The 27,150-nt window shown below is 32.3% G+C and overlaps 1 protein-coding gene and 1 long non-coding RNA gene across 2 annotated transcripts; both read right to left on the bottom strand.

Annotated features, from left to right (window-relative positions):
* Positions 1-1,479: 1,479 nt before the first annotated feature.
* On the bottom strand, positions 1,480-10,104 carry LOC143073032 (4-hydroxy-2-oxoglutarate aldolase, mitochondrial-like). Its single transcript, XM_076248259.1, has 7 exons — positions 9,815-10,104; positions 8,916-9,044; positions 7,178-7,305; positions 4,004-4,138; positions 3,034-3,130; positions 2,409-2,542; positions 1,480-1,811 (listed from the first exon to the last, which is right to left on the bottom strand). Exons 1-7 carry the CDS (start codon positions 10,020-10,022, stop codon positions 1,659-1,661), a joined length of 984 nt encoding a protein of 327 aa, XP_076104374.1. The 5' UTR covers positions 10,023-10,104; the 3' UTR covers positions 1,480-1,658.
* Positions 10,105-16,327: 6,223 nt separating this feature from the next.
* On the bottom strand, positions 16,328-20,529 carry LOC143073031 (uncharacterized). Its single transcript, XR_012977375.1, has 3 exons — positions 19,357-20,529; positions 18,509-18,568; positions 16,328-17,226 (listed from the first exon to the last, which is right to left on the bottom strand). It is a non-coding gene; the product is annotated as an uncharacterized LOC143073031 (long non-coding RNA).
* Between the last annotated feature and the right edge of the window lie 6,621 nt (positions 20,530-27,150).

The following is a 27,150-nucleotide window of genomic DNA, read 5'->3' as shown; positions in this document are numbered from 1 at the left end:
AACTAAACACATTTATTTTAAAAAAAAGTTGTTGGAATGACACAGGTTTGTTCTTCTCATATATTTTATGATAGTATGATACTAAACCCCTAACTGGAGGGATTGTGCCTGGTATTCATATGAAGACATAATCTTTCAATCAGTTTAATTGAGGTCTGGAGCTGGCATGTCAGTTAACTGCTAGTAGTCTGTTGTTATTTATGTATTATTGTCATTTTTTTAATTTTCTTTTGTTACATCTTCTGACATCGGACTCGGACTTCTCTTGAACTGAATTTATATGTGTGTACTGTTATGCGTTTACTTTTCTACATTGGCTAGAGGTATAAGGGGAGGGTTGAGATCTCATAAACATGTTTAACCCCACCACAATTTTGTGCCTGTCCCAAGTCAGGAGCCTCTGGCCTTTGTTAGTCTTGTATGACTTTTAATTTTAGTTTCTTGTGTATAATTAGGAGTTTAGTATGACGTCCATTATCACTGAACTAGTACACACTTTTTAAGGGGCCAGCTGAAGGACGCCTCTGGGTGCGGGAGTTTCTCGCTACATTGAAGACCCATTGGTGGCTTTTGGCGGTTGTTTGCTCTATGCTCGGGTTGATGTCGCTTTGACACATTCCCCATTTCCTCTCTCAATTTTATATTTGTTTTTATGAACTTGATGCAGACACTCAAGCCTTTCATTGTGGGAACAACTAATACCAAGAATTGTTTATATCCTTCAAGGCATTGAATATAGCAACACTTGGTTTTTGAGTATGACAGCAAGTACAGTTGAATTTAGTTTTGACTTTAACCTTCAATAGATTGTCCTTTTGGGATATTAATAAGAAAGTCAGAAACATGTCAGAATTTAGATGCAAAACATGGCCACTAAAAGCCTAAAGATAAAGGGACACCCAATTTAAATGCAAGAATGTGCAGAATTTTATATATTGTATGTAATGCACATTTCATAAATTCCATTTATCATTTCTAGCCCTTTCTAATAAAATAAAACATGGAGTATTCTTTGATAAATTTATTATGAAATATTCTATATTTTAGTATCAAATATAAATATAAATACATATTCTGGAACCTTTAGTATTCATAAAAAAAAGGGAAAATATCACAAAGTTGGAAATGTCACAACAATTCTGGATAAGTTATCTTATCTGAGACTGGGTCTGTATTGACTTGCAGGATTCTGATAAAAAATACGGTATACCACAGTTTTACCACTTACACATTTTTTTAGGTTTGCAGTAAATGCAATCCTTTTTCTCCCCTTGTTTTTAGTGAAGACCATCATTATTTGTAAGTCCAAATGCAATCATGATAATCATATTTTAACAGTAAATGTAGACATGATAGTCTCCATTTGACCAGAAATGCAATCAGAATAATTACTTTACACAGTAAATGCAATCATGACAATACACTTTAACATAATCATTATATAACAATAAATACAAACATGATAGTCAACACTTGACATAAATGTAATCAGAATAATCACTGTCTGCCATTAAATGTTATCAAAATAGTACATTTTTGCCAGTAAATGCAATCATGATAATCACCATTTAACAGTCAAAGCAATAATATTTTACTCAGATTTTGAATTATACTATATATTTTCCTTTATATTCATATTGCTATAAGAAATAATTTAATCAGTCTAAAAATCCATTTGATTTGAAAACATTTCTTATTATGTCAATGTCTGGTTGTCCTATTGGTTGTAAAGGTGACCTTGTGGGACCTCCATAGTAACCAAACCATTCCATCGCAACCTTTAATCCTGGAACTCCAAATCGTTTAGTAACCTGAAATATTCATTAAACATTTTAAAATGATAATGCATACAGTACTTTGTAAATGTAACAATGGGAAAACTCAGACTAGTGCAGCTATACAATACAATGGTATGGTAATGGCCATCCCCTTTACCTTAAGGTTGATAAAACTAAACATTCCTAGACATTGAGAATATATATTGTGTTTTTTAGTTAATTTTCTGTTGCATTGAAAACAATTTAATGAAAACTCTCATTATTTGATGAAAATAAACAATGTAGACCATGAATTCCTTCTTTTTTTCAAGTACACTTACTGAGGTACCAATGTCAAGTATAGGAATAACACATTTTGTTATTTCCTTATTGGTGGGTATATCTCAAACTCTTTGACATTACAAAATTAGCAGGATGCACTGCCAAATTACAGAAACTTATCTAAGTTATACTTTTAATATTACATTGTATTTTCAAATGAAGACACAAAAAATCCCTTGCATTAGACTGCAAGTTGTGTCCTTGATTAGCATGAAGGCCTAAATTTCAAAATTAAATGAAGTAAATATCTGGCTAGCTCTTTTTTGATTGGATGTCCTGGTTGGCTCTATTATGATACTGCCCACTTACAGCCATGTTAGGTGCTATGAGTCTGTGCTGTAGTTGTTTGGCCTCCTCCATTTTACCATCTTTGTACAGCTGTTCTAAATCACAACAAGCTTTTCCTAGGACATTAGCTAAACCTAACACTCCACCTACACAACCTGTTTATAGTAAAAAAAATAAAACAAAAATTATTAAATATGCATTGAATACAATCAAAATGAAATAGGTCAAAGGTATTTGCATTCCAAAATTATCAAAATGGTTAAAAGAAACTTTCTTAAAACTGAAATTCTTCTTTTTTGGTGTTATATACCTTTCTTTTGCAATATTTGGTTGTAAAAACAAAAACTCCTTGTCAATAGATTGTAAAATTATTCATCCTGGTCATCAATATTTTGTTGAAACTTAACTCATGAATAGCCCTTTCACTTTCTTTTCATTTTGTTTTAATTTTAAATATTAGAATAAAGAACACCAAGTGAACATTAATATATGCCTCAAACATATTCCTCTTTTCCTGAAATTGTTGCTTGTTTGCTGTCTTATTGACATGTTATACCCTCTTTATTTATTCATACAAAGTTTTTGTATGGAGGTGCAAAGCAGAGATGAAGCCAATGCTGCTCAATTTATTTCATCAATAACCTACCTACTGCATAAGCTGGAAACAAGAAACTGGCTGATCCTGCTAATATCTGGAAATCATTCTTCTGTGTAGCATACACTAATGATCCTAATTTCCCTATCTGAAACATTATGTTAAAGATTTACTTGTAATAATGTTACCGATCAAAACCAAAACAATTAATTATATATAAGAATTTCATCATTTTAATTGGCAGGCAAACAGTCGTGTGATGTTTAAATGAGATGTTTTATTTACAAATAAAGTTCAGCATACATGACTTTCCATGTTTTCTGTGACAAAGGTACTGTCATTGGATTTATTGCACCGCTGGTAAATTATCACATTTTGATTGGTTTAAAGCCGTCACGTGGTGACCCCCTATGCATCCGTAAGGGGTGGTAAATTCCATAGGGATTCATGACGTCCAACTACTGTTAATGGTGACGTCATCTATTAATGTCGCATTTCTTTGGTTTTTTTTTCAACAAAACAAATGCAGCAGAAAAAGTTCAGCGTGCAATAAATTCGTAACTACTGACCCCCTATGGACCAAAGAGGGTGGATTAAATCCATTATCGCACCATGGGTACTTTTATAACTTATATAGGGGATTTGGCCTCCAGCCTCACCCCCTATGGATTTTACCAACCCTTTATGGATCCGTATAACTTACAATATGTTACCAATTGAAGATATATTCTGTAAGATTATTTCCACTGGATTAAATATAACAGTACTTGTTACTGATGGAATAAAGGGTTCCAGCATTAACAGATATTATTGAATTGTTTATAACAAAGTTTCCAGAGAAACTTCTGTTAGGAGGAACAAATATAATTGACAATGCATACAATTATTTAGGACTTATAAACAAACTAAAGCTGGATTTATCTCATAATTTCCTTATTTTAACATTCAACATGGTTAATCTACTCAAATTTTTCTATTTGCAGTTAAATTATGTGAGCATAAAATAAAACAGATATCTTACATCTCCTCCGCTGTCCTTTAATCCAATTATATTTTTATGCTCAGATAATTTAATGATAACTTCTGGTGCCAAGTCTATTGCTGTGTTTCCTGGAACACTGTACAAGATAACTGGTATTGGACTGGTATCTGCTACCTAAAACAAGCAGTAACAATTTTGCTAGGCTTTAGGGATATATTATAAAATGGTCTATAACACATGTAAGCAAACAATTCTACCAAGAATGAGAGTTTTCTGTCAAAAGGTGAAAAAGAAGTTGCAATCTTAAAGTGCTTCTGTTACAAATTATAATTATAAATGTTGAAGATCATTAACTCCTGTAAATATTATCAAATCAAACTGACAATTTAGCATATGCATGGTCAAAACAAATTATCGGACCACAGATGAATTATCACGTTGTGATTGGTTAAATGCCGTCACGTGGTGACCCCCTATGAGACCGTATGGGGTTAGTAAGTTTCATATGGGGTTCATGATGCGTTAATGGCGACGTCATCTATTAATGTTGTTGTGTTTCATTGTTTATTTTTCAACAAAACGCCGCAGAAAAAGTCCAGCGTCCGATAAATTCATTATACGGTTAACTACTGACCCCCTATGGATGCATAGAGGATTAGTAAAATCCATAGGGGGTGAGGCCGGATGGGGTCAGTAGCGAACCATATAACTTATATTATCGGACCACAGATGAATTATCACGTTGTGATTGGTTAAATGCTGTCACGTGGTGACCCCCTATGAGACCGTGTGGGGTTAGTAAGTTTCATATGGGGTTCATGACGCGTTAATGGCGACGTCATCTATTAATGTTGTTGTGTTTCATTGTTGTGGATTTTACTAACCCTCTATGGATCCGTAGGGGGTCAGTAGCGAACCATATAACTTATAATAACAACAAATAATCTGACCAAGTATGAAAGCCTTTTTTTCAACAGTCTCTAAATATTGATGTATTTAGAGAGACATAGACCATTGCCATATCAAAGAGGGTCAATATAATTTAGAAATAAAGTCTGGAGGCATATGTAAATTCTGCATTTATTAGGGTTTATATTATCTCCCCTGTTTCAGGAATCTAACTAATTTTAGTTATACTGTATGAAGTGCTAGAACTGGGATATTGTGTGGTAGAGGGTTTTTTGTGCAGAAGCATTTGTCCTGCTCTCAAGGAGGAGTACTATTTCCCAGGAATACTTACGATAAAATAAAATTAGAGCGAGATCTGCTGGCCTGAAACTAAACAGATAACAAAATTTCATAATTTAATCCATGTTCACTATTCAAATCTCAATTAATTGATATAAGATACTGTCTTTTAAGCTATAGTAAGATGTGCTCTAAATATAAGTGATCACAAAATATAGCCTTCATCTGATGAGAAAATACTAAGGCCAAATTAATTCTTTGTGATGAATGTTACCCTACTGACCCTATTTTATCATCCATAAAAAAAGCCTACTGACCCTATTTTATCATCCATAAAAAAAGCCTATCTTTATTTTTGAAAGGGCACTTTTACAGTGAATTGTGACAAAAAGTCATTGCATATACTTATGGTAAAAACATAAAGAAAGGTCCCACTCTCACTATCATTTTCTATGTTCAGTGAACCGTGAAATTGGGGTAAAAACTTTAATTTGGAATTAAAATTAGAAAGATCATATCATAGGGAACATGTGTACTAAGTTTCAAGTTGATGTAACTTTAACTTCATCAAAAACTACCTTGACCAAAAACTTTAACCTGAACTTCGCACTATCATTTTCTATGTTCAGTGGACCATGAAATTGGGGTCAAAACTATAATTTGGCATTAAAATTAGAAAGATCATATCATGGGCAACATGTGTACTTAGTTTCAAGTTGATTGGACTTCAACTTCTTCAAAAACTACCTTGACCAAAAACTTTAACCTGAAGCAAACAGACGCACGGACGGGCGAATGGACGGACGGAGGCACAGACCAGAAAACATAATGCCCCTTTACTATCGTAGGTGGGGCATAAAAAAAATATATTTCTATCTCCCCTCCTATATTTTTTTCTAAAAGGAAATACTGAATACAAATTGTTTTATTAATTGCCAAAGAAATTTGATCTAATTAAAAATGACAGATATCTTATGAAATTGACAAACATGAAAACAATTTCACTGGTGAAAATCTGATTATATGCTATTCCTATAACCAGCCTTTCTTCAACACCTTTTGTAAGAATTACCTCCCATTTCAGATTGAGTTTATATTGTATTTTGCCCAATGTAAATTTTCAAAATATGCTCAAAACCCTGTGATACTTTAAATCTCTCAGATTCTCTCCTAACAAATCATAATTATATTCATCTGTATAATAGACTTTTCTTTCTCCAATTCTTAATTTAAGGATGTATTCTTCTGACTTTTCAGTCTCGTTCAGTCTCGTTGAAATCTCGTTCTTGAATTATTTCCAAAACATGTGATAGAAGTGGAAAATATCAATGAATTTTAAAAATGTTGTAATCAAATATAACTCTGTGAAAAAATTGTGTATTTACAATGAATGGCTTTTGCGTAATCCAGTTTTTAAATTTTACGACCAATCAAGTCAGTATTTTTAGCCAAAATTTTGAGAAAATGGGTGAGGGATACAAAAAATGATTTTACAAGAATCATGTACATCCCATATCATTTTGGTCTTTTCAAATTTTTTAGATATGTCTTTTTTCATTCATTTATAACAAAAAAGTTGAAATAATATGCATTTTGTTCTTAAAACTGAGAAAAATCACAAAAATACAAAATTGACAGCATGGTAAATTTTACACAAAAAAGCGTCAAAATATGATAAAACTTTCTTATATTAACACCTACCTATAGTTTTTGTAAGTAAAATTTATTCAGATTGGTCCACTTCATCTTTATAGAAAGTATGAGAAAAAGTTTAATTGCAAAACTGTGATTTTTTTCATGATAATAGCCCAAAAATAGGTAAAAACCGATGAAAAATGGGAAAATCAGCAAAATTGGGCATTTTCAAAGGGCCATAGCAAAAAAAGAAGTGCACCACCATATGATTTTTTCTTCACCAATTATTTTGTTACAGTCTTATAAACCCAAAAATCAGGTTAAGAAAAAAAGTTTAATTCTAGAAATTTTTGGCTCCTCAGAGGTGTACATCCTTAAGAAGAATCCTACTTTTGTGTAATGGTTGATGAGAGCTGTATTATTCATTCCTCCTTTATAATAACATGGTGTAACGACTAAGGCTGCCTTAGCTCCTACATCTGCCATCTTCTGGGTCATAGATACAGTATCTCTTGTTGCTAAAATTAAAGGAAAATCATTATTTTCACACAAATTCTAATAGATGTATATAAATTCTCAATAAATTAGAATTTTACGCGACTGTCATACAAATGAGATGTTTTAGTTAGCTATAAAACCAGATTTAATCCACCATTTTCAACATAAGAAAATGTCTGTACCAAGCAAGGTATTTGACAGTTGTTATCTATTGGTTTTATTTGTTTGAGCTTTTATTTTACCATTCGCTTAGGGACTTTAATTTTCAAATTTTCCTCAGATTTTGTTATTTTTGATATTTTACTTTTTACATATGGTTTAAAGAATGGTAAAAGTACAAAGAGTCTCTTAATTATTAATAGGTTCGAGCAGGGACATTAACTATGAACTTTAAATTTTTCAAGGATACATGTACATTCATGTGTATTCAATTGCCTGTTTGATTGAAAGAATAAACCCTTTTGAATTAACTTTCTGTGAGAAAAAAAAAACCATTTCTGATAGAAAATGTCATGCCTTTGCAATCTGATCTGAAGATCTTTTTTTTCCATATGAAAAGATACACTTATTCATTTGTAGTTCTGCATATATTTGTAAATTGTCTGTTTTCTGTTCAAGAGAATATGAAACACAGATGAATTAAGTTTACTGATATTCATATTTCACTCTAATGTTCAGATATTTAAGTTGCAAAAAGATTACTTAGCCCAAAAAAAATCAAAAATTAAAGAACCTTAGTGAGCACGCTCACATACCCCACGTCCCCACATTGTCATTGGAGAAATTAAATAAGTATAAGAAAAAAAAAATTGTATAAGAAAAAATATTGAATAATAATTTCCTGTCAATATACATAGTATGTCCTTATAATTATCTACAAAATTTCATGAAATTCTGTTGTGTGTTTTCAGAGGAGTTGAGATGACAAACTGTTGCAGAAGTACATTGAAGCAAATAAGTTCAAAGGGGCATAACTCCTAGAAAAAAATTGAACCGTAATTTCCTGTTTATATGCACATCTACATAGTATGTCCTTATTATCTACAAAGTTTCATGAAATTCTGTTGTGTGGTTTGAGAGGAGTTGCGATGACAAACTGTTGCAGTAGTACATAAAGTAAATAAGTTCAAAGGGGCGTAACTCCTAGAAAAAAAATTGAATCGCAATTTCCCGTCGATATGCACAACTACATAGTATGTCCTTATTATCTGAAAAGGTTTCGTGAAATTCTGTTGTGTGGTTTGAGAGGAGTTGCAATGACAAACTGTTGCAGTAGTACATTAAAGTAAATAAGTTCAAAGGGGCGTAACTCCTAGAAAAAAAATTGAATCGCAATTTCCCGTCGATATGCACAACTACATAGTATGTCCTTATTATCTGAAAAGGTTTCGTGAAATTCTGTTGTGTGGTTTGAGAGGAGTTGCGATGACAAGAAACAGGACTGACGGACGGACTGACGGACGGGTCAAAAACATTATACCCTCCGCAACTTCGTTGCGTGGGGTATAATAATTCAATATACATTTTCCATTTTTTTTTAAAACTATACAGCTTAAATGTCAATAACATCATGCAAAATCTTAGCATACTGCAGAATTACCTTTTTCTACTGATTAGGTTTAGAACTTACATTCACATCCTGAGCCTGCAATGATAAGTTTTTTGTCTCCGACCCACTGAACAACTTTCTTCATCAGTTCTACCCTTTCCTCTGGGGTGAGGTATGCATATTCTCCATTTGATCCCTGCACCACATATCCTGGGGGGGAAAAAGATTTCCTTAGATAATACATATATTAGACATGATTTTTCCACAAGTAAAGTAGTCCATTATAATGTGATTTGGAAGTACATTTACTTACAGAGTGTTTGTTAGGGAAATTCTTAATTGATTCCAGCTATACTGAATTTACTGTAAAATATATTGTCCACTTTTTATTTATTAGCTTTGAAAAGTTTTAAAAGAAAACTTTGCTGGTTGTTATTTGTCTTTGTCAAAAAACTTATTAAATTCCCATAATGCATTTCATACATGTACTTTGTAGTATACAATATATAATAAACAACTTTATTACTCAAACAAAAATTGTAGTTCTGTTTCAAGACCTATTAAGGTACATAGGATTTTTTTCTGAGACTAGTGCCTGTGTGAGATAACTCCCCAAAAGAGATGAAATGACACAGAAATTAACAACTATAGATCAGCCTTCAACAATGAGCAAAGCCCATACCCAAAGTCAGCTTAAAAGGCCTCAAAATGACAAATATAAACAATTCAAGCCTGGATTTTATGTGGATAAATGTATTAATTTGGGTCAAGGAGACCTTGCATATTAGCTGCTGTAGTGAAGTACTTTTAATCATTATGAAGTATAGTGTGTGGCCTTGGATAACAATTACATTGTATAGTGATAAGTTATCTTTAAGAAATGGGTCAGTTGGCATACCTGGACACCTATGATAAAAAAGGGGGGGCAGCTGATTGTGTCGATCACTGATGACACTGGTGGATCAGGACATAAACCATACCTTTGAAAGGAATCGTGTTCCATTGCTGCAGGTTCCTCTCTAGTTTGTCGAATGCAATCGATTCGTCTGCATTGAAAGGAGTTGCAATTGGAGGATAAACACCACTAATGTCAAGTGTAGACACGCACCTAAAAGCAAAATTAAGTCGTGTTCCGCTAAGTAATGTTTTATGTGTCAAGTGTATCGTCCTTCTTAAAATGTGCGACATTTTAATTGAATTTCACCTGATAAGTGTAACTCTAAACCATATCACCTGCTCGGTCAACTGTCAAAATAGAAACACGTGGTTACCTCCAAAATAGGAGAATTCCGATTTATAAATAGATTCCAGAGACCAATTGTATTCCTTCAAGTTCACCGAACAATCTTGACCTTGACATTAAACCGCTACATAATTATTTCTGTTCCTTTTTAAATACTTATTCAAAAACCTAAGTATTGTAATCAAAATAAAAGAATAAAACACGTTAAAAACGTATAATTCTTGTTTTAGTTAGAATGAAATTTAACAAAAATAGGCAGGACAGGAGTTTTGAGTTAAAAAAGGCAGGTTGACACAGAGATATACACACTGTGTATATATGTCTCTGGTTGACAATAGAGGGACGAAAGATACCAGAGGGGTAGTCAAACTCATAGATTGATTGAAAATAAACTGACATGGCTAAAAATAAAACAAAAACAAAAACAGACAAATAATAGTACAGAGGACACAACATAGAAAACTAAAGTTATCTTTATAAAAAATCAGGATAAACTAATAAAAAAGGCAGGACGAATCAGTAGAACGAGAAATAAAAAGCCATGACAGAGATTACAACTCAAACATGAAAATGCAGGACAAAATGTTTCATCCTAGCCTTTTTTTCTGCAATTCTTGAATGATGCTTGAATTCAGCAACATTGAAATTCGAAGATGGTGACAAATAAACGAGCAAAACTGGGCAAATATCTCAAAAGACTAAGAACCGGGGGCAAGGCAACAACATATATCTGGCAAGTTCACGTGTCAAAAGGGGATTCACACCCATGGTAGCATACAAGCTATGGAGAACATATGCAGTACCAAGAAGTATACAAAAACAAATACAAATATTTATTAGCACAAACTCATCAACAATAAATGGTTACGGCTCATTCGGGTATATTCATGATAAGTATTGCAAATAATGACTATATTAATGATTATGAATTAGACATATTGACAATTTTATAGAGTTTGTTCTGCTTTACGCATGTTCAGACTGTCTGAAATCAAAGAGGAAGTCAATTTTAGGATTGTGCATGAATTATTTTTTAATAAAAAGATTATATTATTTTCATGTTTTTGAAATTTTGTAAGATCAACGATTATATTTAAAACATTTTGGTAAAATATGGCCCTTTTAGTTGAGTATTTTTCACAATGTAAAAGAAAATGTTTTTCATTTTCAATTTGACCAGAATTACATACAGAGCAGTATCTCTCATTTCTTGGAATATTTAGATGTCTTCAGTATATGAGCGCTTATATGGATCTTACATATTGCAGCTCTGTCACTTCTGTTTTTCAATATATCAACATGTACCCATTATGTAGACACTCTTGAAAAAGTCGTAACTTTTTTTATTCAAATATATTTGCATTTTGAACTTGCAAACATTGGTCATTAATTCTTTGTTTGATAGAATTTAAATTACCTTTAACATAATTAAAGTTGTTGATTATATAAGACATTCCAAGTCCATTCAAAAGACTCTTGACCTTTATGACCCAATGATTTGAATCTGCAGATTTAGTGAATATATCATATGCCAAAGAATTTTCCAAAAAAACTATAGGGTTCAGGTAGTTGAATATTGAATATATATAATATTTTATTTTTCAAGGTAATTCTATTAAGTTCGGCTCGACATTCATCATTAGATGCCTTGGTGAATCCCTAATATATCTTTGATAAATTTAACATGAAGTTTTTCAAAGGGATCAGAGTCTTCAAAATGTGAGTCCACCCCCCAAATTTCACTACAATATGTAAGAAGGGGAGTAACTAAACAATCAAACAATTTTTCAAGAAGTCTACATTTGTTGTTTGGACCTATAGTTTTCTTCATCTTATAGTATGCCTTCCTGGCTTTTTCATCAGAGTATTCAAAGCAAGGCAAAAAATGACATCAGACTTTAAAACAATACCCAAGTAACAATAATTTGCAGTCTAATTAAAAAACGATCTCTGGGACCCACGCGACATTCCAGAAAACGGGAGCGATGAGAGATCGGTTTTTAATTAGATTGCGACATTCCAGAAAACGGGAGCGATGAGAGATCGGTTTTTAATTAGATTGAATAATTTGTAATCGTCTGAAGATATGCAAGTTATGGAAAGCCACAGTGAACCCCCCGATTATTTTTAATTTTCCTATTAGAAATGCATCAAAAATAATTATTCGGCGGCCTTCAAATTCCCGCCCGCAAATTATAATGGGAAAAATAAAAATAATCGGGGGGTTCACTGTGGCTTTCCATATGCAAGTATATACGGACTTGAGGCGATGAACTTACTCGCATAAGAATATGATATGCTTGAAATGGCAGAGAAGAAAATTCTCCGACAAATCTGAGAGTACTATAACACTAATAAATTTTTGAAAATGCTTCGATTTAAAACAAATATCTCCTTTCAATTGATACTCATACCTAATCAAAAAATTCTGCTTTGTGGCTCTGGAATATAGGGAGAATTCGCTGTTCAGAAAAATGAAACCCTTGAAAAATGTATCATGGAAAGTTTTCGAAATTTGAGCCTAAAGAACATTCATCTAAAATCTGTTTACATGCACCAAGAGTTGGACCAAAGAATGGTACGAGGTAGAAACCTGAAAGTAGAAACCTGAAAGTTTACCATTGCTATATTCATAATATGAGTTAATAAAATTTTCTAGCTCTTCTTGTTCCTGTTCGTAGATTGTGCATAAAGGGTTCAGTAATTTTGGGATCAACTTAGCTCTTTTGGCTTGGAATATATACGTAAGAGTTCTTAGTCTTGCTTTAATTTCTGCGGCCTTTACATCTTTTAGTATTGTAACTTGTTTTTTTTTTATACTTTTCCATATGTTATGAGCGTCAATGAATTTTCCTGTATCTCTATGTATTTAAGAGATGTTTTTTCTTCATTTTTTCATTGTAGCGTTCATTTTCACGTTATTTTTTTAGTCCTATTAGATTTCCATTCGATTTCCTAATGTGTTTTTTTTTTCTTCTAAATAGCTGAGACTACTATAACACAAAGATTGGTCACTAGCGATTTATACACAAGATTTTGTATGGAAGTGCCAAGCAGAGATAAAGTCTATGCTGCTAAAATTATTCCATGAATAACCTACCGACTGCATAAGCTGGAAATACTTATTATTTCCCCGTGATAAACAGGGCATGATACCGTGACTCCAAACTTATCTATATACGTTTATTCATTTACAAAAAAAACATTCAAAGTTTATTAAGTCGATAGTGTTTAAGGAATGGCCGAAGCATCACAAACTATCATGTCTGTCATAATGTATCCATCACGTCCTTCTTTTCTATTAAAAATAACTGAATCAAAACAAGTCTTTAATTGATATGAAACTCGAGTACCTTGTCCTTGGGGCTATTTTAATCGTGAAATAACTAAATTTCCACTGAAACTCGATAGCCTGTGTGATTTCTATTTCTTATATAAGTACGAAGCTTTTCATTGTAAACATATCATCCGATATAGCTCAACGCTATACCAGATTAACTTAGAGACAGTCACACATATAATGATAATTGTATCATGTCTCTGGCCATACCTGGTGAAAGTGTCTTATCTAAAAGCAGCTGTTGATCATGTGAAGTGAAACAGGCAACATGATGACTTAAGTAGTAAACAAACTCATCTCATGTCTCGAGGGGGCATTACTACTTAATTGATAGGGGTATCGCTGGGGTTCTGTCACCCACCCTTTTCATATAATTAAGATCTTAAAAATGTAAACCTTTTCATATATTACGACGGTAAAAATGTCTATTAATTTGAAACTGTAATAGAGAAGATTTACAAAGCAAACTTGTGAATGTTCCACAAGTCAATACCTACAAATGAGCTATTGCCGAAATCTTTAGAAGTTGGTCCCTGTAAATGACTTGACTTGAATCTGGGGACGGTTTTGCCTAGTATATTGAACACTAAACTAAAATAACTAGATAGAAACTAACCAGATGCTCCGCAGGGCGCAGCTTTATACGACCGCAGAGTTCGAACCCTGAACATTGGGGCAAGAATGGACATAACATTCAAGCTTGGTACAGCTCTGAATTTGAATTGTTTTACATTTGTCATTTCAGTGCCTTTTATAGCTGACGATGCAGTATGGGCTTTGCTCATTGTTGAAGGCTGTACTGTACAGTGACCTATAGCTGTTTATTTCTGTCATTTGGTCTCTTTTGGAGAATTGTCTCATTGGCATCATACCACATCTTCTTTTTATAATCAGAAGTAAATCACCAATTCTCAATTTATAAGTTCTTAGACCACATTCATTGTGTGTCAGAAACCTTTTCTGTGTCTAATATTTAAAGACAATCCAAATTCGACATGTTTCAATCTTAAATGTTGTGTCCATTTTGCTCCAACTGTTCATGATGTACCAAGGGGCTTTTTATTTTATAATAAAGCCAATCATATCAAACATAGTCACCTTCAAATGACACACCCTGTTCCATTGTGCCAACATGCAAAAATTTTAATGACTTCTGTAAACTGATAAAGTTCTCAAGGATGCTTTGTAAAATAGGTACTTCTCAAATAACAATAATTATACAATTTTGTTTATTATATAGCAAAATAAAATGTACAATAATTTCCAAGTATTTATTGCTTGGTAATAATATTAAACATTGGACAAAAAGAATAAATAATTGTTGTCATTTAAGGACATGTTCAAAATAAATCATGCTATTGAAATATAAAATATAATTTTATTTTTGTGAAATCAATACTAGTGTAGCAATTTTTATTATAAAAAAAAATGCATCAAAAATCTGTGAATTTTTAGTCATTAGAAAATAAATGGATAAATTGGAGTATACAGATATGTAGTTCCTTGCAGACTATCTTCTTTTGTTAAATATGTGATACAGTTGTCAAGTTGACAGAATCTTGAAAAAAATTGTAAGGTTTCCATGGAACCCAATGTCTTGCCTACTTTTGCTGTTAATCACACACTCAACAATGATAAAAAAAAAGCAATAAAATTATTCCTCTTGATACTATCTTTTGATTGTGAGAAGCTTCTGTTCAAGTTTGGTAAAAATCCAGGCTAGTTTAAGAATCTTAAAAATGTTTTAAAAACTTTAACTGATGACTGTATGTAATGTTAACTGGAAGAAAAACTAAGTCCATTTATAAGCAAATACAGGAAACAAAGAAATTTTATTTTTACAAAATTGACTTCTGGATACTATCTTCTGATCATAAACAAGCTTCTGGCCAAGTTTTGTACAATTCCAGGATAGTTTAAGAAAGTTATTATAATTTCAAAAACTTTAACCAGAGTGAATGTAATGGTTCCTGGTCGAAAAACAAAGTCCATTTATAAGTAAAATACTAAAAAAAATGGAATTACATTTTTACAAAATTTACTCCTAAATACTATCTTATGAACATAAATAAACTTCTGTCCAAATTTGGTAGAAATCCAGGATATTTCAAAAAAGATATTAAAAATTAAAAACTAAACCCACAGAGTGAATATTTGTGGGCCCCGCCGACAACATCGATGAAATGTAGGATCGCTAGGTCTTCCTTTTTTCGACAAAATGTTTAAATTCACAGGACGACAAGTTTACTTTAAAAAAATTGTCTACATTCAGAGCTCAACAACTTAACTTTAACATATAATTGTCTACCTACATAGGTCAACTAGTTTCCAGGATTAGTGGTGAGGTAAGGGTTAGAGCAGCAATTGTAAGGATTATGATTGAGGATGTTTGCTTGTCATGTTTTGGGATTTTGTTAGATTTTCGAAATCTTCTGGTTTTATCCATTTAAATTTTTTTCCCATAGAACTCCATTTATCTTTTTATAAATCTTTTACATGTATAATTATAAGCCATTTGTAAAAGTCTTATTAATTGGCTATTATCTTGAAAACAAGCACATTGACCTCTATATTTTTTTTTCTTTTTTGATTCCTCAATTAATCCCCTATCAATATATACTAGTTTTATGGAAAGTTATTTATTTTAAAACTGAGCAGCAAACTTCCTTAAGGGTTAGAGAGGGCCCTCATGGGGTTTTTGATTATGTGATTACTTGGCCGTTTTTTTAATGATTATTTGATTATTAAGCCAAATATTTCATGATTATTTGATTACCTAGGACTGTATTTTTAGTTTATGATTATTTGATTACTAAAGATAAGCAAATATTTAATGATTATGTGATTATATTGGCAAAAAAATGGTGATTATGTGATTACTAGGACCCCCCCATGAGGGGCCTCGTTAGATTAAGGATGAGGGTTAGTTAGGGTTAAAGTAAAGGATGATAGTGAGTTGAAGGGTTAATATAAGGAAATGCTCTATTAATGTGCAATTAAGTGCTCTATATTTTGTTACTTAGTGAGATAAAAAAGAAAGAGATTATTTTAAGGGAGTTCGCTTCTCTGTTTCAAAATAATTAACTTTTCAAAAGACTAGTTTACATTGATAGGGGATTATAATAAAGGAATCCATAGAGCAAAAAAATACATAGGTCACCATGCTCGTTTTGATATATTAACCATTGAAATTTTGGCTGGAAAATGTTCTCTCTTGACTTTTCATAGCTTTATCAATGTCCTCAAAAACTATTAAAAAATAATTATAAAATTTTATAAGACTTTAACAGACAGCTTATCATTATACATGTAAAAGAATTAAAAAAAGAAAAATGGGGTTCACTGGGCAAAATTTGTAAAGGCATTCAAATGGATAAAACCAGAGGATTCCAAAAATCTGACCAAAGTTCCAAAACATGACAAGCAAGCTTCCTTAATATAGGCATCTGTTGACTTGTCAACCTGTCTACCAGTCAACAATAAAAGACTATTTTATTCTATCAAATTGTCAACCATTACAATTATAATTTTTCAAAATGATAAGTATTTTTATAACTATAATACAAGTTTTTATTTGCATAGGAATACAAACAAAAGCTGGAACTAAATATCTGTCTACTACATTTGAGGCAAAAAAATAACAGCATTAAAAACAATAATTTGTTAATTTACAGTAAATGGAAAAGATAACCGCACAAAAAATGAATCATTTGGCTTTCAGAATTTAAAGATTTTAGTAAACAAAAAAAGCAATATATATCTGGTCTGCATGATTGTTATTGTCCATTGGATTGACCACACAAGGGCACCTGTAAAAGAAATAAAATGATACTTCATTTCGTGACAATCCATCGTAATTTCAAGTAATGTTTAAATATATGAATTGGGTAATGTTTAAATATTTGAGTGATAATTTTTCTTTTAAATAGACAGATTTTGTTGTATATAAAAACATGATTTTTATTCAAATTTATTGATTTTACCAAAAAAAATTGCAACAGAGATTGTGCAGCTAAATTTGTTATAAAATAGAAAGCCATTTTAATAAGCTAATTTTGATTTTCAATTTGTTAACATTACTATTACCTGAGTATTGAATTAATCATTTATTGAGTGTCAAACAAAAGCAGCAGCTATTTAGCTGAAAATTTGAATACATGATAAAATTATAATTATTCAGGATATTTCAATAATCTTTCATTGTTTGATTCTAGTTTTATGACATTTACTTTGTTTTCTCCATATATTCATACCTGCCAATTTTCACGATATAGGCGTGTACTACACAATTTTGACCCTTTGTCACGACTGCATGATCGTGATCGTGAAAAAACCTCTAAAACACAATTTTGTTAAAATTTACACGAAAAATTTCATTGTTCTTGATTTTTAACTGTGTCCAAGGGAGACAATCGTGTATATTGAATGAAGAAATTTAATTTCAAAGAAATACAAAACTGAATAAGAAGCAGATTAATATAATTAAGACATCTTATCTATGTGACAGCACTTGCCATTTCATTGCAAATAAATGTGAGGTTATCTCCCTTTTTCAAGTATTCACAATTCTTTAATATTATAAAAACAATGGTTCTCTTAATGATTCAGTTCATGGTTATTAGGTAATATTTTATAAATGGTATAAGAGAAAGAAGTTAAAAAGAACTATAAGCCTTCTGAACATTAAAACATCTGATTTACATCTATAAAGGCTGCAGTAGAAAATATAAAGATGAAATATATAATTGCAAATAATAAAGATTTATAGAAATTTAAACTGTCCATAAGATTACATCAATTAATAAAATTTGTATGAGGAAAGTAATGCGCTTTTACCATCAGGCATCAAACAGTCTTTATTGGCTACTGTTAGCACCGAATTGAGGACTCAAATAATGATTGTTGCCGTTATTTTTTGGGAAAAAAACTAACTTGATTCGTCAAAATTTATTAGATTTTTTCGTCATCTAAAACTTTGCATGCTCCAAATTTTACAGTAAACGTCATTCAGTAAGAATTTTTACCATTATTGGTTATAAAGGTACCCCCATTACCACCCTCTTGTATGTGGACAAATAAATATATTCTCACCTCAAAAAGATCCAAATTCTACTCCAGCCATTATCCAAAAGGACAAGCTGTGATGCTTACCTGTAATACAATGTTGAATCAGTTATTTAAACTCTTAAAAAAAACCTGTAGAAAAGTTAAACAGCTATAACTCAAAATATTGACAAATCTGTGTAAAGGGGGTCTAAAATTCCGTTTGACAGCTTCAGTTTTTGACCTTTTTTAAATGGACCAAATAACTATTCAACATAAAGATTCAGCACCCAATTTATTATCCAAAACCTTTTAATTATTTAATGCATTAAATATCAAATAATGAGTAGTTAACAGGGTTATTACCTCCCCGTAATATCAACCTGCTGTGAAATTTGCTAGAACTCAATTCCACAACAACCAAAACACATCACCAGTTATGATAGGCTTTTGTATGATACATTTAGTTCGTAACATGTAGATGATATGAAATTAAAAATTAAAAATCAATTAATTTTGTCAAGTGTCTTTTTAAATGTTTCAACATTAGACAGAACAAATATGCACAGCAACATTGATTGATTGATTGTTGTTGTTTTTACACCACTTTTGGGATATTTCATGGTGACCAGTTTTTATTGGTGGAGGAAGTCGGAGTGCCCAGAGAAAACCACTGACCTTTGATAATGAAACTGGCAACCCTATAGTCAATTAAGATTGGAGTCTAGTGCACCCATCTGAGCAGGTTTGAACTCACAAGCTCAGTGTTGAATAGCTAGTGATTACAGTAGTAACCACTCTGCCACCGAGGCCCCTACAGGTGTAATACCACCATTGATTTTTCCCTATTAGTCTTTGTTAAATTGACATTTAAAAAAAAATTGTACAGTATTTACCTTCATTTCAACATAAGAAATACTTTGCATGTATAAAGTTTAATCCTTTCTAGTGCTACAGTAAAAATTTCACACTACATTTCATTGCATATAAGAAAGTAACCATCACTGGAAGTAAACAACCCAAATTTTTACAGTGTTATTTACTGGTTATCTGCTTTGGTACTATGTAACCTTAACTTTCCAAAATATTTTATAAGACCATCAAATTAAAAAAGAATGATGCTTTCAGACACCCAACATACATGTTAATTACTCAGAAAAATTAAGGTGCATTGAAATGCAGGGTTAATTTTCTACAACTGTCAAATTCAAGGGAATATTTTTTTTTAGACCTACTTTTGTATACAACCGGATGTGACGTACCATGATTTGGTGGTATTACACCTACAGCAAAATTGAATCGTTTTAAAATATTAATTATCAACCATTTCTTAAATTTGAAAGAATAGTTGTATACAATACCTCTTCTATTCCGTCGTACTAAAATTGATTGATAAATACTGCTGTTAGATATGAAATAGTGCTACATACTCGTAGTATAGCCATAAAAAGATTGTGTCTTCTACAAATATAGAGAAAGTGTCAATAAAATTGAAATTAAAGTCAAATACATATAAAAAAAATCACATTACAAAATATTTTGAAATAATTTTAAAATGACTTAAATAAAGATTCCAAGGATGAAATAGTTTATGCTCTGAGAAAAATATGCTTTTTTTAAAAGACCAGAGTACAAAATGTATTTAAAATTAACAAATTTCTTCTTCTGAATATCAACAGACTTATGATAAGTATAGGAAGATGTGGTATGAGTGCCAATGAGACAACTCTCCATCCAAATAATAATTTATAAAAGTAAACCGTTACAGGTCAAGGTACAGCCTTCAACGCCGAGCCTTGGCTCACAACAAGCTATAAATAGTCTAAAAAATTACTATTGTAAAACCATTCAAATGGGAAAACTAACGATGGTTTGTATGGTAATTTAACACATTTCCTAATTGTTGTGGTTAAGTTATTTTAATGATGAGAAAGTTATCTCCCTTAAAAAATAGAAATGTTAAATATTAAACAAATAAATGGAGAATGTGTCCCTCCATTTCCCTCCCCCTAATTAAAAGCAAAAATGAAATAGTTCTTTAAACTTTGAATTTGAAGTTAATTTAAGAGTAAATCTATTTTAAATTCTATGACTAAACAAAACAAAACTATTAACCAAACAAGAAGGTTTGACATTAAATATGAATTTCCTTAAAAATAATTAATTCAAACATGAAAAGAAAGGACTTGTGACATTGCCTATTTTTTTCAAAAATAAATAAGAAGATTACCAGCATTAAGCTTGGATATTGGAGAAATTGTTGAAAACAGTGAAACTTTGAAATTTCAAGTCTCACTTTTTAAACAAATGTTTTTTTCTTCAAATTTTTAATTTTAATTATTGGTTATGTTACATTTTCAAAATACACAATTTTAAATAGATTTTGATTCAAAATGTTTTTTTAACTTTATTTTGAAAATTATAAACAAAATTAAAAGCTTAATGCACTATAATATTTGGTCTTTTCAATCTCAATTACTATCAAATATCAAATGTATATCATTTCAAAATTACATTAAAGATCCCTCTGAATAAAACACACCACATCCTGAAAAACAAGATACCACTGAACTATCCATAGAACAAAAGCAAGAAACAGACAATAAAAGCTGACCAATCAGAACTAGCTCAGAAAACAACTATGTTAATTGTTAATTGTTAATTGTTAGAAAAGACTTTGCACTTGAAGCACAATGTATTTCTGAAATGATCATTTGATATTTTTTTTTGTCAATGGCAAATTGTTTTCAAATTAAGGAGGCTCGAGGGTATAAAAATTTCAGAAAAAAAATAAACATTTGTTTTTCATTACAAATTTTATTTATTACCATTTGTAGTTGTCACTTTATCATATGGTACAAAAAAAAAAGAAAAAAATTAATTCGTGTTGGCCCCAGATGACTTTTAAAATGTAAACATCATCTAAAAAGTTCCAAATTATCTCCCTTTGGTGGAAAAATGCCATTTTTTGGCTTTAAAATTGAAATATCTCTTTTAACTCATCGGTGACCTATATTTTTTAATATAATTTCGATATATGCTTTACTTAAACTAAATTATTGTAAAATTTGAGCAATTTCTGTCATAAATTTCTTTTTTTATTTCGATATTACCTTTATTTCTCCTATTAGTTCAACAGGAAAAAAACACTTTTACAAAGATGTATGCTTCTTTCGAAGGCAGATTGTGACCCCATTTTTTAATTTTATTTTTCTCTTAACTATAAGATAAAGTTCATTTATAGAAAAATATTAGGAATCCTATATAAATGATTTAGACCCGCGAACCCCCTTAAGATAAAAATTATTCTTATGCAAAATTCTACTATTAAGGGGGTACATCTGACATTAGAAACAGAGGTACTCCAAAAATAACGCCTGGTTTTCTGGAAATATTAAATTAGTATACTATGAAGCGCATTAAGCTTGAATTTTGAATGCAAACTGATAGACAATTGAATTTTGGCTCAAAATTTTCTCTTTCATCAAAAGTATCATTTCTGCAAATTTGTTGGTTAAATTAAGTAAACAATGACATCAAAAGCACTATTTTGTGTAGGAGTAGGCTTACTTTTACATACGTTCTAAAGGAGTAGGTTCAGTAAGACCCCTTTTTGGCCCCAAAATATAGCAGTTTTACAAAATTGTGAAATTGTAATCTTTTGGTTATTTATTAGAAAGTAGAATGCTTCTGCTACATAAATATAGGCTGTTTTTGACAATACAATGTACATATATCGGGTTCTGGCATCATCAAGTCATGCTAAATTACTGAAATCTTCACAATTTGTGCATTTTAGCTAAATTTTAGCAATTTCCGTCTAAAATGAAAGTGGCCGCATTCGTGTTCATTCATAATATTGAAATGTAAGTTGTATTTGACGATAATACATAACATATATAAAGGTTGAGGATGAACACGGATGCGGCCACTTTCATTTTTGACAAAAACCAACTGAAAAGTGCCGTTATTTGGCATATTTGATAGATTTTTCATACTTAAGCTTGAATCGGAGAGTTTTTAATGACTCAATCAGGTAAAATCTTTCCCAAAAACTAATCAAATCAATTGAAATAGACACTTAAGTGTTTAAAAAGTGTCCAAAATCTTCGTTAGATGAACCTGAAATTTGAGGCCAAAATCGACCCTTACCGGACCTACTCCTTTGAAGGAGTAATTCGTGGTCCGACACCGACATAACACTAAGGAGCTAAGCTTCTCAACAACAACAAAAAATAGACGTCAAACTGCTATATATCAAATGGAATTTTTCTCATAAAGTGTGTGTGGCTCAATTTTTTTCAGATTTTTATATTTTTGTTAGCCATCGAAGTAAATATTTTGCCAAAATTTTATGAAAATTAAAAAAGCAAATTATTATTCAATCATTATCAATTTTATTCCAGCTGTTTAAATCAGTTTCAATTAATTAAAAGTTTATGCTGTTTTACAATCTACCACAATGCATTCAATATACCAAAAAGTGAAAAAAAAATTGAATATATTTGCTCTATATTTATTTTAAATTTGGAATTAAAAACTACAAATATGTCATCCTTTTGAAAACTAACTTATAAAGCCAACCAAACATATATCTATTAAACCAATTAACTTACATTGCCTTTATTTCTTCCCAAAAAATTAAACCAGATAATCTCCAGAAAACTTCAGCATAACATCTCAAAGTCCCCTTCTACAGGCATGGACAGGAAGCCTGTAGCTGTCGTAGGCCGCTAGCGAACAGCCGAGGCTGCCCGTCCTCGCGAATCTGCGATGTGGGCCATTCTCTACATTCATGACTGTCATAACAAGTTACTTCCAGGAAACGCCACAAGCAGCAAAATCACTTAATCATACTTACATTGCCTATATTTCTTCAAGTCTTTCACTGTAGGCTGCTTCTTCTGTCCTTCTTGATAGTATTGGAAATAAAAGAAAGTCATTATTATTCGAATTAATGTACACAAATCAAAACATTTTTTATACACAAACAAAATATTTATTTAAACATTTTCTCATTGTTGAAGGACTAGTCTGTGAACTTGAATATGAAGAACAGCAATAAAATAAAAGGGTTTCTTTGTTGTAGACCAAGTAAATTTGACATTTTCCATCTCTTATTCGTCTATTTTTTTTGCTGCTTCTTTAACAGGGACGTTAGAAAGAACCAATGGAGCACATCTTTAGTTTGGCTGCATCATTTTCCTATGTGGACTGCTTCACAAAAAGTGAAACCAGATAATCTCCATAAAACTTCAGCATGACATCTCAAAGTCCCCTTCTACAGGCATGGGCAGAAAGCCTGTAGCTGTCGTAGGCCGCTAGCGAACATCCGAGGCCGCCCATCCTCGCAAGTCTGCGATGTGGGCCAATCTCAACATTCATGACTGTCGTCCCATTTGGAGGTAACCAGCTACTTCCAGGAAACGCCACAAGCAGCAAAATCACTTAATCCTACTTACATTGCCTATATTTCTTCAAGTCTTTCACTGTAGGCTGCTAATCTTCTGTCCTCCTTGGTAGAATTGGAAATAAAAGAAAGTCATTATTATTCAGATTAATGTACATAAATCAAAACATTTTTATACACAAACAAAATATTTTTTAAACATTTTCTCATTGTTGAAGGACTGGTCTGTGAACTTGAATATGAAGAACAGCAATAAAATAAAAGGGTTTCTTTGTTGTAGACCAAGTAAATTTGACATTTTCCATCCCTTATTCGTGTATTTTTTTTTTGCTGCTTCTTTAACAGGGACGTTAGAAAGAACCAATGGAGCACATCTTTAGTTTGGCTGCATCATTTTCCTATGTGGACTGCTTCCCAAAAAATGAAACCAGATAATCTCCAGAAAACTTCAGCATGACATCTCAAAGTCCCCTTCTACAGGCATGGGCAGAAAGCATGTAGCTGTCGTAGGCCGCTAGCGAACATCCAAGGCCGCCCGTCCTCGCGAGTCAACGACGTGGGCCATTCTCAACATTCATGACTGTCGTCCCATTTGGAGGTAACCAGCTACTTCCAGGAAACGCCACAAGCAGCAAAATCACTTAATCCTACTTACATTGCCTATATTTCTTCTAGTCTTTCACTGTAGGCTGCTAATCTTCTGTCCTCCTTGGTAGAATTGGAAATAAAAGAAAGTCATTATTATTCAGATTAATGTACATAAATCAAAACATTTTTATACACAAACAAAATATTTATTTAAACATTTTCTCATTGTTGAAGGACTGGTCTGTGAACTTGAATATGAAGAACAGCAATAAAATAAAAGGGTTTCTTTGTTGTAGACCAAGTAAATTTGACATTTTCCATCTCTTATTCGTCTATTTTTTTTTTGCTGCTTCTTTAACAGGGACGTTAGAAAGAACCAATGGAGCACATCTTTAGTTTGGCTGCATCCTTTTCCTATGTGGACTGCTTCCCAAAAAATGAAACCAGATAATCTCCAGAAAACTTCAGCATGACATCTCAAAGTCCCCTTCTACAGGCATGGGCAGAAAGCCTGTAGCTGTCGTAGGCCGCTAGCGAACATCTGAGGCCGCCCGTCCTCGCGAGTCAACGACGTGGGCCATTCTCAACATTCATGACTGTCGTCCCATTTGGAGGTAACCAGCTACTTCCAGGAAACGCCACAAGCAGCAAAATCACTTAATCCTACTTACATTGCCTATATTTCTTCTAGTCTTTCACTGTAGGCTGCTAATCTTCTGTCCTCCTTGGTAGAATTGGAAATAAAAGAAAGTCATTATTATTCAGATTAATGTACACAAATCAAAACATTTTTATACACAAATTTTTTTTTTTATTTAAACATTTTCTCATTGTTGAAGGACTGGTCTGTGAACTTGAATATGAAGAACAGCAATAAAATAAAATGCTTTCTTAGTTGTAGACCAAGTAAATTTGATATTTTCCATCTCTTATTCGTCTAATTTTTTTTTTGCTGCTTCTTTAACAGGGACGTTAGAAAGAACTAATGGAGCACATCTTTAGTTTGGCTGCATCATTTTCCTATGTGGACTGCTTCCCAAAAAATGAAACCAGATAATCTCCAGAAAACTTCAGCATGACATCTCAAAGTCCCCTTCTACAGGCATGGGCAGAAAGCCTGTAGCTGTCGTAGGCCGCTAGCGAACATCCGAGGCCGCCCGTCCTCGCGAGTCAACGACGTGGGCCATTCTCAACATTCATGACTGTCGTCCCATTTGGAGGTAACCAGCTACTTCCAGGAAACGCCACAAGCAGCAAAATCACTTAATCCTACTTACATTGCCTATATTTCTTCTAGTCTTTCACTGTAGGCTGCTAATCTTCTGTCCTCCTTGGTAGAATTGGAAATAAAAGAAAGTCATTATTATTCAGATTAATGTACACAAATCAAAACATTTTTATACAGAAATTTTTTTTTTTATTTAAACATTTTCTCATTGTTGAAGGACTGGTCTGTGAACTTGAATATGAAGAACAGCAATAAAATAAAAGGGTTTCTTTGTTGTAGACCAAGTAAATTTGACATTTCCCATCTCTTATTCGTCTATTTTTTTTTTGCTGCTTCTTTAACAGGGACGTTAGAAAGAACCAATGGAGCACATCTTTAGTTTGGCTGCATCATTTTCCTATGTGGACTGCTTCCCAAAAAATGAAACCAGATAATCTCCAGAAAACTTCAGCATGACATCTCAAAGTCCCCTTCTACAGGCATGGGCAGAAAGCCTGTAGCTATCGTAGGCCGCTAGCGAACATCCGAGGCCGCCTGTCCTCGCGAGTCAACGACGTGGGCCATTCTCAACATTCATGACTGTCGTCCCATTTGGAGGTAACCAGCTACTTCCAGGAAACGCCACAAGCAGCAAAATCACTTAATCCTACTTACATTGCCTATATTTCTTCTAGTCTTTCACTGTAGGCTGCTAATCTTCTGTCCTCCTTGGTAGAATTGGAAATAAAAGAAAGTCATTATTATTCAGATTAATGTACACAAATCAAAACATTTTTATACACAAATTTTTTTTTTATTTAAACATTTTCTCATTGTTGAAGGACTGGTCTGTGAACTTGAATATGAAGAACAGCAATAAAATAAAAGGGTTTCTTTGTTGTAGACCAAGTAAATTTGACATTTTCCATCTCTTATTCGTCTATTTTTTTTTTGCTGCTTCTTTAACAGGGACGTTAGAAAGAACCAATGGAGCACATCTTTAGTTTGGCTGCATCATTTTCCTATGTGGGTTGCTTCCCAAAAAATGAAACCAGATAATCTCCAGAAAACTTCAGCATGACATCTCAAAGTCCCCTTCTACAGGCATGGGCAGAAAGCCTGTAGCTGTCGTAGGCCGCTAGCGAACATCCGAGGCCGCCTGTCCTCGCGAGTCAACAACGTGGGCCATTCTCAACATTCATGACTGTCGTCCCATTTGGAGGTAACCAGCTACTTCCAGGAAACGCCACAAGCAGCAAAATCACTTAATCCTACTTACATTGCCTATATTTCTTCTAGTCTTTCACTGTAGGCTGCTAATCTTCTGTCCTCCTTGGTAGAATTGGAAATAAAAGAAAGTCATTATTATTCAGATTAATGTACACAAATCAAAACATTTTTATACACAAATTTTTTTTTATTTAAACATTTTCTCATTGTTGAAGGACTGGTCTGTGAACTTGAATATGAAGAACAGCAATAAAA

Source organism: Mytilus galloprovincialis, chromosome 4, assembly GCF_965363235.1.
Source record: "Mytilus galloprovincialis chromosome 4, xbMytGall1.hap1.1, whole genome shotgun sequence".
Lineage (NCBI taxonomy): Eukaryota > Metazoa > Mollusca > Bivalvia > Mytilida > Mytilidae > Mytilus > Mytilus galloprovincialis.
Note: the sequence above shows the minus strand (reverse complement) of the source record. Positions and strands in the feature narration are given on the sequence as shown.